The sequence below is a fragment of the Aethalodelphis obliquidens genome, unplaced genomic scaffold (genome assembly GCF_003676395.1).
Source record: "Aethalodelphis obliquidens isolate GAN/ISIS:26980383/991018 unplaced genomic scaffold, ASM367639v1 scaffold26, whole genome shotgun sequence".
Classification (NCBI taxonomy): domain Eukaryota; kingdom Metazoa; phylum Chordata; class Mammalia; order Artiodactyla; family Delphinidae; genus Aethalodelphis; species Aethalodelphis obliquidens.
Window position 1 is genome coordinate 12,966,597 of NW_020837970.1, and position 12,185 is coordinate 12,978,781.

General features: G+C 51.1%; 1 protein-coding gene across 4 annotated transcripts in view; it reads right to left on the reverse strand.

The window, feature by feature from the left end:
- The window catches only part of MEGF11 (multiple EGF like domains 11), a 235,756-nt gene that overhangs the window by 178,290 nt on the left and 45,281 nt on the right, over positions 1–12,185 (reverse strand). For all 4 annotated transcript variants that reach the window (XM_027123370.1, XM_027123371.1, XM_027123369.1 and 1 more), the window contains exon 4: positions 4,216–4,308. In XM_027123370.1, coding sequence (XP_026979171.1) covers positions 4,216–4,308 — 93 coding nt within the window. The remainder of the gene's footprint in view (positions 1–4,215; positions 4,309–12,185) is intronic.

Here is a 12,185-nt window from a genome sequence, read left to right on the forward strand (position 1 = left end):
TTACTCTTCATTATTATATAAGATGGAGGTTTATGACCAAGCATGCAGCCACTCCATTTCCCCATATTGGTCCATCTAATATCTTGGCATTATCCACGATAGCTGACGTGTCTACCCACCAGGCAAATCAGCATCACCTCACTTCCTTTATGGAGCAGAAAGAAATTCGTCCAGGCCTTCAAGAAATTAGGCTATGGGGTTATAAGTCTATAAAAGAATGAAAAGTTCCCCACCGCATCCTACTACTGGCTTTGTCCCCTTCGTGTCTATCAAAGTCATAAATCCCTTGGCAGCCACAAAGGGCAGGGCAGGGGCAGGCAGTAGGATGACGGACCTTTATAATCCTCCCCGTCACTTCCAGGAACTTATCCTAAGAAGAAACTGGGACACGTGGGCAAAGATCCATGCATGAGAAGAATCACTGCAGCATTTTTACACAGGACCACAATCCCTTTATTCACATGTCAACAACCCCAAAATCTCTAAAGAGTCCAAAGGAATTATTTTTTAATTTTCCAAAATTCATTTAGAGGCAAAATCTTTGTGGAACTGATGTGTGGTTAAATATCTTCTATATATCACTAGATGCGATCAGTTATACGTCACTTCAGAAATATTACTGTTTCATCCCAAGGTGCTGACCAAACCCCACTGGAGGCATATGTCATATATGATATCATCACCATATACCTTCCTGAACTCTGAAAACATCTAAATTTTGAAACCAACAGGCCACAAGGATCTTTGATCAAGGACGGTGGGCCTAATATAGTGAAAAATCAGAAACAGCCTAGAAGTCCATCAGCAAGAGACTGGTTAAATCCATAGAAGGAAATGAGTGTATGACATACAGTTGAATTAAAAAAACAAGTTACAGAATAGCACACACCTTTGATCTAAATAATAAAAGTTGTGTCCAGATCTAACTCTAAGAACAAATGTGCAGAGAAATAAGGAAAGACAAGCACTCAAATGCCAGAATTGGTTATCGCTGGGTGTGTGGGTTTAACTTTTTGTCTATACTTCTGGTGCAGTTTGAACTTCCTTTTTAACATGAACAGGTACGATTTTAGAGTCAGAAGAAAACACCAACAAGAATGATGCTTTTGACTCAACAAAAATCAAAGCTTCCCTGCAAGGATGTCACATGTCTAGACATGCAAATGACAGATCCCATTCAGAAATCTCCAGAGATACACATTGTGCTCATCAGGATACCCATCTCCATGGACACAGGCCCCACAGAGCACACACAGGCAGACAGGGGTCCAACGGCACAATAGCAAACAGGGTCAAATTGCTTGGAGTAAACATAATCACAATTTGTGTCCCATGGCTGATTCATCTGTCTCCATGACAATATCCCAGGGCCACATCTTTCAATCAGATCCTTCCTCCCCCTGTGAGCAACTAGGTTTTCTCATCAAAGAGCTATTTCAACCTCAGGTTGTATTAACAGAGGTTGAGCATCCAGAAGGAAGCAGAGCATAATAATTATGTGTTCAGGCTTAGGACCTAGGTTTTCACTTGATCAACAGTCCCAGTTTCATCATTTACTAGCGGTGGGCCTTTGGGAAGTTCTTTAACCCCTCTGTGCTTCAACTTTCTCGTCTGTAAAATGGGGCTAATTCCCACATCATAGGGCTGTTGTGAAGAGTAAACGAGAAGATGAATAAAGTGCTAGTGCACAGGAAAATTCAATAGAGAGTATTTAGCTCTATTGTAATTTTTCCATACAAGCCGGCATCTGTGGTCAGATCTAGGAATGATCGTTTAAAAGGAACAAAGGCCATAGCCAATGGAGAGAAACTAGATGGGGAAGGCAGTTCAGACCATGTCATGTGAGAAACAAAGGAGCTTGGAGAATAAAAATTGAGTTGGGGGGAAGTGACCATTGTCTTCTAATACCTGAAGGCCTGACCCACGGAAGGGGACTCTGGTTTCTTCTGTGCGGTCTCAATAGCTATTGTCAACTGCTCTAAGATGACCTTCTTCCCACACACAGTCTGTGGCCTTGTTCACTGAGCTCCTTGGGAGAAAGTTCAGACATGGCAAGGAGGGCCATAGAGATCCATGACCCAGCCCTGGCCTTAAGCTAGAGACAGATGATTTTGAGAATGAGAATCTATGAATCCCCTCCATTCAATGCTGCCATCTCTCGAAAGAGGGTTGGAACTTATCTTTTAGGACTTTCTGAGGGTTTAGTAGTACATGCCCTTGAGTAGAGGCAGAGCTGGTGATTCTTCAACCCATGAGGGTGGATTTATGGAAGAAACACGGTGGGTTGCTCGGCACCAAGTCTGATGACTGAATTGGGAGTGGAAATTGGGCAGCCCGCTTTTATACTGTAAAGTTACAAGGCTACGTGCTTGGTAAACACACTCCAGGGGCAAGATTTACTCTAAACTCTCTACTCCCATTGATCAAGGGCCGCCTCCCTTCCACTTCTTTCACTAGACCGGAAGGGAACCCTGAGAGACAGACTCTGTCTGAAAAACCCTCCAGGCCCCCCAATCGTCACAGTCTAGAAACAGTGAGCACCAAACACACTTGCACTGGTTGGTGGTTTATATGCACTCAGGACTCCTGGGACTCAGGCTGTATTTCAACCTCCAACAGACTGAGCTTGACATGATAACCTGGCAACAGCAAGCAGACCTGTCCCAGCAAGGTTCACAGAATCCAAGTTAGATAGTTCCCCATCAAAGATTCATTGTAGGCAAAGTTACACAAAACGAAACACAGACAAGGCAGGGAAAAGCTCTCAAACATCTCGGCCAGCATGTCTCCTGGAGTTCACAGAAAGACTGCTTGAACACATTCCTTTCACTCACGTGTTCCTCAGGTGTACTTTTCATTGTCTGGAGGAGTCCCTGCCCTGTTGCTCAGCGTGACTTACCTCAAAGCAGGGAAACAAGTGGAAGGAGGAGGCTACCACAGTCACTGGAGGTCCCAACACATCGGAGAGAGTCTCTGGAGCACCCCAAACAGATCCTGGCCTCCCCAAGCCAGGTAACCACCCAGGCCCAAACAAAACCACATCCAATAGCTTGCTTTGGCTGGTGTATTCCCATGTACTGGGTAGACAAAGAGGGTCCAGTCAAGGCCTTTGGAAAAAAAGGACCATAACTAGACGTTTCCACCCCAGCAGAGACTGGAAAAGGGCAAGATCACCACACTGGGCCAATGTGGACCCACCATTCCTTCTCCATGTTGTTACGACCACTGCAGTCACTATGGGACAGGGAACAGGGAGGTGACTCCCAAAGATGGGTCAATGATGGGGGTTAGACCCCTACTGGATCAGCTCAGCTATGTTACCTACTCAAGTCACACACAAAAAGATACTATCCCAGCTCAAAGCGGGAAGAAAATTGGGCTTTAACATCAATCAAGATCTCCTTGGAAACCTAATAAGACCATGACATTAACCAACCATTGACTGCAAAACGTGCCACTGGAAAGAGGCTCATCTGTGAGCTTTTAAGGGAAATGAGCCAAAGGAGAAGGATTTGCCTTCAGCTGGGCTCCTGGCAGAGAATTCCCCGAGGAGCTGCCGGTGTACCCTGCCCACTCGGCGGCCAGCCCCACAGGAGAGATGATGCCTGTGCTGCTATGAGTCACTCTGTCCGTCCCAAGAACATCTGCCTCACTCGTGCTCACCAGAGAGCCTTCCCCAGGGAATGTGAACAGTCTACCCAGAGAGATGTAAGAACACAGCGGTCAGCCTTACAAGCATCCCATTCTCCTACCTTTGGGGACACAGAGGCATCCCAGTACCCATCAGTCTCATAAATAAGTCCCCTGAGCCTCTGTGAGCACCCACTGAGCCTTTGCACCGGCAAAGCTGAAGACCAGGCCTTGACCACAGTGACCTCCTGGGTCTGTGCCCCTAGGTGGCATCTCAATTTCACTTCAAGCCTCAAAGACCTTATCCAGAGCTGTTTCATCAAAAGCCAGAGTCGTACAGATGACCCCACAATTCCCCATACACACGACATGCAATGCCCCTCCAGGCCGCCACAAACCATGACCCTCATGCCCCTAGAGCCCTCCACCCCGAGTACCATCCGGTAGGTACGCTTCCTCCCCGCTGCCCACACTCACTAGGTAGCCCAAGCCCAGGACAAAGAACTCAGCATCCACACGGCACGGCCCCTCCCCTCCCCAGCCAGAGCCATGGCCCCGCTCAACTCCCAAAGACCCTAGACTCACCGCTGGAGCAGTCGGGCCCTCCCCAGCCGGGCTCACAGTGGCAGGTGTCCGGGGAAACGCAGCGGCCGTGCACACACTCCTCTGTACACAGGGCTGCAGGGGATCAGAAGAAGGGGAAGAAGAACAGGAACAGAGAGTGAAAACCAACCATCTGGTCAAGGAGCACAATCCACTTTGTAAAGACTCCCTGGGGCCCAGGGATGCTCAGAACGCATCACTGGTTTGGGGGAAAATCAAGCTGCTCTTGACCCGAGTTAGTCATTCATTCATTCATTCATTTGCGGTACGCGGGCCTCTCACTGTTATGGCCTCTCCCGTTGCGGAGCACAGGCTCCGGACGCGCAGGCTCAGCGGCCATGGCTCATGGGCCCAGCCGCTCCGCGGCATGTGGGATTCTCCCGGACCGGGGCACGAACCCGTGTCCCCTGCATCGGCAGGCGGACTCTCAACCACTGCGCCACCAGGGAAGCCCTGACCCGAGTTATTTAATTAACTCTGAAAAGGATTCAACAAGGGTGTGCTTCATCCCAGGCTTGTTTCCTAAAATGAAACCCAAGCCCGCGAAATGGCAGCCTTGGTGGCTTTTCAAGAGTACTTCCTCCAAGGTTGAACACTTGGAGACGTTCCACAAAGCCCACTCCCTACATCCTCACTCCTGCTCTCTTTCCCCATCGGCTCAGAAAATGACCCATCTTTTGGCTTCCCCAATTTCTTTCTGCAAAGGCCCCCAAATTTATCAGGTTTCCTGAGAAGAATCCATTCCTCTCACGTTTTCCCCACCTTTCTGCCCTCCTTCCCAAATGTCCCTATTTTGGGGCTCTCAAATGTCAGCAAATCTGCAAAGTACACAAATGCTGAGGAAAAAGCAACAGCTAATTATAAGAAAGTAATTAAGAGAGACAGCCACGACGACGATAATTGTAATTAGAAAGCGCCGGGCAATTTCTTATCACGCAGTCAAATGCTACAGCCTCCTGAGCTGGGAGGCAATGGCAGCAAAGTTTCCATCAACTACCCCAGTGCTGAGAAGGCTTACTGGCAGCACTTTGAGGAAGGGAGATTATTTCTCTCTCCCTTTGACATCCACATTTTCTCAAGGTCATCCATTGCTCCTGAGAGATCTGTCCCACCGTCTAATCCATCAGTGAGGGATTACAGAAACCCCCTTTGCCACCCCTGCCAATTTTGTAAGCTTGGGAGATCAGCAGCTACCATCAACCCTGTCAATTGCTCAGAAGGGATCTAGATGAAGCGCTTTTTTTCTGACAAGCAACTAGAGACCTTCTCTCTGCCTGGAACTGGCCTGCGCTGGGGGGACAGGTGGCCCCCAATGGTGAGCTTGGAGGAGCTGCCACTGACTTCCGAGCACCCACCCTGCTTCCATGTCCACTGCTTGGCCGAATGCCCAGCGAGAGGGCGCTGTCAGGGTAGACAACAGAGTTCATTTTATGGTGGGTGTGGGGACCTTTGGCCCCTCCCAAACACAGACACTGACCCTGAAGCTGCGGCCTTAGCTTTGCCTAGGGCTCCTGGAGAGGTAGGCCCCGAAGAGCCCTTTCAGACGCCCCACTGGTTAGTGGTCTGCAGACAGCCCATCCTCTGCAAGCCTGGGATGTGGTATGTCTGCGGGGAGCCCTGGCCCTTGAGTCATTCTCATTTGTACAAGTGGCTTTTGGGCAGAGTTCTGGTTTGTGCTCAAGACTTTGACAGCCCCTCGCTTGGAGCTTTGGGGAGCAGCTGGGGCCTACTAGCTAACCTACTTCTTACTGGGGAACCAGGCTGGACCCTGACCTCAGTGACCACCTCCACTTAGAGCCACAATGAGCTGCTCACCCAGTTGCTAGCAAGACGCCCTCCTGGTCATCCCTGCTGCCTGGCTTCCCCTGCTCCCATTAGACTTTCTAAACAAGCTCAAATGGGCCAATGTCCCCAGGGTACACTGGACACTAGGTACCCTTCCCCTGGCTTCCCAGCCCAGCCCTGACCTCAGCTGCTCCCCCTTCCCTTAGGCTGAGGTCCCAGTATGCTCCACAGCTGGGCCGGTCCGCCTTCCAGCAGACCCTTCCGTCAGCGTGAGCCCAGACACCTCCAGCTGCTTTCTGACTGCAGAGAGCAGCACCTTGATCCCTGGGTGTTCTGCTGGGGGCGGCAAGGGCAGGCAGAGGACTGGGAAGCTGCCGCATGTCAGGTCTGGAAGGCACCTAACAGAAAATCACGTCCAACTGCTTCATTTTATACATGGAGGAACTAAGGCCTGCGTGTTTGGGATCCTGTGAACAGCCTGTGGCCTCTGGCCAGAGAGGAGGGAGCTGCAGGAGGAAGATCCTGGAGACAGAGGCCTCTGAAGGCCGAGGGAGTTGAGAGGAGCCCAAGACACGGGGCCTTCATGCCTCGCCCTGGCTGGACGTCCTCCCCTGCCCAGAAGACTCAAATCAGAGGAGCTGTGTCAACACGTCCTCTGCAGGCGTGGGTGCCCTGCAGGCTGGGGCTGGGCAGGGGCTTGGAGAAGATCAAGGGAGAAAAGACGAAGACCACCCGGTACTCCGGTCCTCTGCCCCTAGAGACCTAACTCCTGGCCTATGTCCTGCACCCTCTCCCTACCTGCAAGGGAGGTGCATTCAGGGGCTCTGAGCAAGCTCCACCCTCCCTCTTCCCTTGGCCTCCGCCCGGTCAGCTTCCCCCAGCCACCGTCCTGCCTCAGTCTTGCTTCTAACCTCCCAGGCGCTAGAGGCACATTTAGCGAGAAGCAGCACAGCACAGCGGTTAAGAGCACAGACAGCACTCGGGGAGCCGGGGCTGGATCCAGCGATGCCACTTAGCAGCTCCAGACTTCAGGCAAGTTACCTCCCTCTCTGTGTCAGTCCCCATCTGTTCAATGGGGGATGGCGACAGGATGGGCCTCGGGCTGTGTGTGAGGATTCAATGAGTTGACAAAGTACTTAGAGCGGAGCCTGGGGTACAGTCAGTACTGAGTCTTGCTATTGTTATTGGTAGAGTGTCCTCAGACCCGAGGCAGGGTCCTGGCTATGCCTGAGCCTCCTTTTCCTCCACACACAGGCCGTCTCTCTCACTTCTGCCCTCCACTGAAGTCATAGACACATGGAGAGGGTTGTAGGGACTTAGTTGGGGGGTGGTGTGCTGGAGAGCAGCCCCATCTCCACCCCTGGTGGAATGGCCAGCATGGTAGAGAAGGTGATGACCTATATTTAAACTCCCTATCTGCCATTTTCAGTTACAATTATAGGACAATAAACAAATGATTTAACCTTCTATGCCTCCATTTCTTCACCTGTAAAGTGGGGACAATAATAGAACCTATGTCATGGGCTGCTGCAAAGACTTAATGAAGTAATACACGTTGAGTGCTTGGCCCACAGTAAGTGCTCCACAAGCAGGAGCTGCTATTATTACTTCTCCCTCTCTGTCTCTTTCTCTCGCACACACACACACACATGCACACACGCCATGGGGTCTGGACAGATGTCTAAGGCAGCTGACAGCAGTTACCAGTTATCACCGCTTCCTGTGCGCTACCAGGTTCTGAGCACCCACTATGTGCCAGGCCTCGGGGCTTTCACACATGCTACCTCAATCCCTGTCCTAGGCCATCGCAGCCTACCTTGAGGGAGTTACCTATGTCAGCACTTGTCTCTCTTTTGCGGATCTCCAGCCCCTGGGGGACAGAGTTCACTACTATTTGGCCTTTTAAAGCCCTTATGCTGCCCGGTGTACAGTAGGTACTCAGTGTTTCTGGGTCCCGAGGAGGAGAGCACCAAAGCACGTGTGGGGAGGGCGTGGTTGCCTTTGGCTTCAGAGCTCAGTCACAGGGAAGTCGCCAAACCTCTAAACCCTGCCCCTTGGCTCAGGTTACTTCTGGGCCTGTGGGACCAGGGTGATGGGCCATCTCGAGGGACGGTGGTGGGCGTGTAGAACGAGCCCAGCCATGGGTGTGAGGAGATCTGGCTTTGCATCTATCAGCATCCATCTCAATGATATCAAGCAGCTCACTTTCCTCTCCAGGCCCTGCAACTTCACCTGGAACTCAGAGGAGACCAGATGAGGCCTAAAGTCCCACTCAGCTAAGAATCACTGGGAGCTGGCATCCGCCCACCTCTTCCAGGAAAGGCCTGGACAGCTGCCAGTGCTCTAGTCCCACTTCCTGGCCCCCAAGCCCCGTCCCCTTCCTATGGCCTGGTAAACCTCTACTCTTGACCTCACAGGGACCCGTGGTTTCTGTCCTCCATTTCTTTGGAAAAGGCACTGGGTTAAGAGCCCGGAGACCCAGTGTGAGTTCAGGCTCTGGGCTACCTGACACATGAGTGTGGGCAGGTGGCTTCCCCACTCTCTCATCTATAAAATAAGAGCATTAGAGCACATCACCCTTGAAGGTTCCTTCTACTGCTGCCACCCCCTTGACGCTCTGTCTCCACCATGTCACAGCAGCTAGAAATGCTTCTCCTGCGCTCACCAGCCCCGGGTCACCTGGGTCAGCAAGGCCAGGCACAGCCTCTATCACCAGCTCCACCAAGAAGCTCGGAGGGCTGCAGCCACCCCAGTCTGAACATTTATGGAAGGTGAAATATTTTCCCACCAGAACCTCCCTACCCACACGAGGTTCCTCCTCACTGGCCCTGCCACTTCCCCACTTAGTATGGGCTTATCCGGTCTCCCCAAGAGACTGTGAGCTCCTTGAGGGTAAACCCAGAGTCTTAAACATCCCTGTATCTCCCCGTGAGCCATGCCTTACAGATACTCCATAGGTGGCTATTGGTGGCCGTTCTGAGTACCTGTGCTTTGCAAGGGACACTGACAAGTGGGGGGAGAAGGATCAGGATGCAGAGGGTGTGGACACATGACCTGTGAGGGTCACGTGAAGGGTGGGACTTGGTGTGGGGGGAAGGTGAGCCTGGAGAAGGAAGTATTGGGTGGGAGGCAGGTCAAAGTCAGCTGACAGGCTGAAAGGCTGCCAGAGAGAAGTGGAGCCACTCTGTCCCAGACAGAATAGGGATTCAGAAGCACACGTGACACAGGGGCAGATTTCAGCCTAACTCAAGGCAAGACTTTCTACCACTTGAACGGTTCAGCAGTTCAGGGGGCTCTTCCTATAGGTAGGGAGCAACCCACCCCTGGGAACACTCCAGCAGAGCCTAGAGGATCTACAGATGCTGGAAGGCAGGGGTTAGCAGGCAAACGACGACTCTCGGGCCAAATCTCGCTGTTGCCTATTTCTATAAATGAAGTCTTGTTGGCGCACAGCTGTGCCCACTCATTTACATACTGTCCAAGGCTGCTTTTGCACTGCAAGGGCAGAGCTGAGTCCTCACCACAGAGACGGATGGTCAGCAAAGCCTAAACTATTTACTATCTGATTCCTTATCGGGGGAGGGGGCCCTCCTGGACTAGAGGGTTCCTGATTTGGTGGAAAATTGGACTGTGGGACTTTTTTTTTTTTTTTGGCTGCATCAGGTCTTAGTTGCGGCACGCGGGATCTCTGCAGCAGGTTGTGCGCTCTAGAGTGCGCGGGCTTAGTTGCCCCGCGGCATGTGGGATCTTAGTTCCCCAACCAGGGATCGAACCCACGTCCCCTGTATGGAAGGCGGATTCTCAACCACTGGACCACCAGGGAAGTCCCTGGACTGTGGGACTTTTAAGGTCCCTTCCGCCCTTCTATACTTCCATCATTCACTCACTCCCTGATATAACCAGATGGTAAAACAAAGTCCAAAATGTGCTTAGCAGACACCCAATGATGCCCGGCCTCCTTTCTCAAATGTTCCTCTGGGTCCACCTGAAGGAGCAAGAGGCTGGAAAGCATAACCTTCAGCAGCCACAAATGCCCACTTGGCCCTTTATTTCGGTCCTCTGTTTCCTCCTGAGGGGTCAAGTGAACTTAACGACCCCTTGGGTTACAATGATGGTCTTGCACGGATGGACACTAGTAGCTGTGGTGAGTGAAAGAGGCCACATATAAGTCCTTCCTCTTTGCTGGGCACTGACTATCCATTGTTCCATTGGATCCTTGAGGCAGGTATCATTACTGCTCCATGTACAGTTGGGAACCTAAACCACAGAAAGGGCTAAGCAACCTGTACAAATTCCCCTTGCGAACAAGAGACCATGCTAGATGCACGTTACTCTGCTTTCATGATCACGCCCCACACCCCACTTCCCAGGAGCCATCGAGGACAATTCTTTCTTACTCATCCCCTCCCATGAAATTCTAATACCACAGATATGCTGCATATCTGTGTATGTATATCTGTGCTTTATACATAAACAGACTGAGAATCATTTTACCCCTTGAGAATGTATGGGCTGGAGAGTCTGCATCTGTCCCTTCAGATCACTCCCCAACCTTCTCTGTGCCCTAAGAGTGGACCTCCATGGACTGCATTAATGGGCCTCCTTGCCCTCTGGCTTCTGGATGAGTTCAGGGCACGGGAAATAGCAGGAGCTGGGAGGCTGGGCAGGAGGCAAGGCTGGGCCATGGGTTGGTGGTGGTGGTGGTCCTCTCCCCTACAGCTCACGGTCCTGGGGGGCTTCTTCCAGCTCAGGGATGAAGTGGCTCTCCGCGGCTGCTAGCCCTAAATGTTGCACCATCTCTTGCAGTTTCCATTAACCCTTCTCAAGCCTTTATAAATAATTGTTTTATTAAACCCTCCTCAGTTAACATGCCATCTGTTTCTCACCAGGACCCTAGCTGACCCAGAGGCCAAGATAAGGTTTGAACCCACATCTGTGTGATGCTAAAAGGCCTGCTCTTAACCACGAGCTCCACCACCACCTGGACCACAGGTTGAGATAAGTAAGTACCAGCGCCAGATCTGTCACCAACTTACCAAGTCCCCTCCCTCCCTCTGGGTCTCAGTTTGTCTGTCTGCAAAATGAAGGGGTTGAATGACATGGTTGCAATGTTCCTTCCAGCTCTGGGAGTCTGGGGCTTGACTTTTTGGCTCACTGATTCAAGCCAAATTTGAGAAGATTCCATTCCACAAATGCCGGCACAGAGCACGGCATGGGAACAAATGTGTTCTGAGGTACAGATGCAAGGCCAGAGCATCAGTCCTGGGCTGGAGTGGTTTAAAGCAGCCCAGGACCCGGTATGGGGATCTTGGCATTGAGCCAAAGGGTCTAGGTCAGACTTGGGGTCCCCTCTGCAAACGAACTGCTGAGCCAACACTGGTCAGTCCCTGACCAAGGCATCCAGTCTGCTGTCCCTTGCTCGTGGTGAGCGCTCTGAATCAATCCTCAATCCTATCAGCATTCCACTCAAGATGAACCACAAGTCCCTGAGGTGTTCGTGGTGATATATTTTGCCTGGTGGCTTGCAAATGATCTTACTAGTTAATGGAACTATAAAAATTACTTACATGAAAAGGTCAAGATAAATAAAGACAACTTCCATGCTCCCTGGCCAGCTAGGCTGATACCCAGGTAGGACAAAAGAAGGCTTGGGAAAGGAGGTGGTAGCCTCCCAGAATTCTACAGAACATGGCTTCTGGAGCTTTCCACAAACCCCGTTTCCCCAGTGCTCCAAGGCATACTGATGAGCCCTCCATTAGCATTCTTGGCTGGAGCCTCAGATGAGGCTGTCATTTGATTCTGCTTGGAAATAAAATGACCTACATCCAAAAGGGCCCAGGTGCCAATTCCAAAGTGACACACTTAGCATGAGTGATTCTGCCACGGCCAAGATCACAGAGCATGTGGGGATGGGGGTGGGTGGGAGCACGTGTGTCTGTGTCAGGGAGTCACCAAGGGAAGTTCTAAAACCATTCATAAGATATGTATCATTCATTCCTTTATCATTACCAGCCCTGCATCCCTTCCATGGCTGGGAAGAGACAAAACAGCCAGTGGGCACATCTAGAGTTGGCTTTTAATTGCTGTGGTCACATCTGGCTCTGAGACATGAATTGTCAATTTTTTTAAAAAAAGAAGCATTTCACCTGCAGGGCTGATAGGATGGA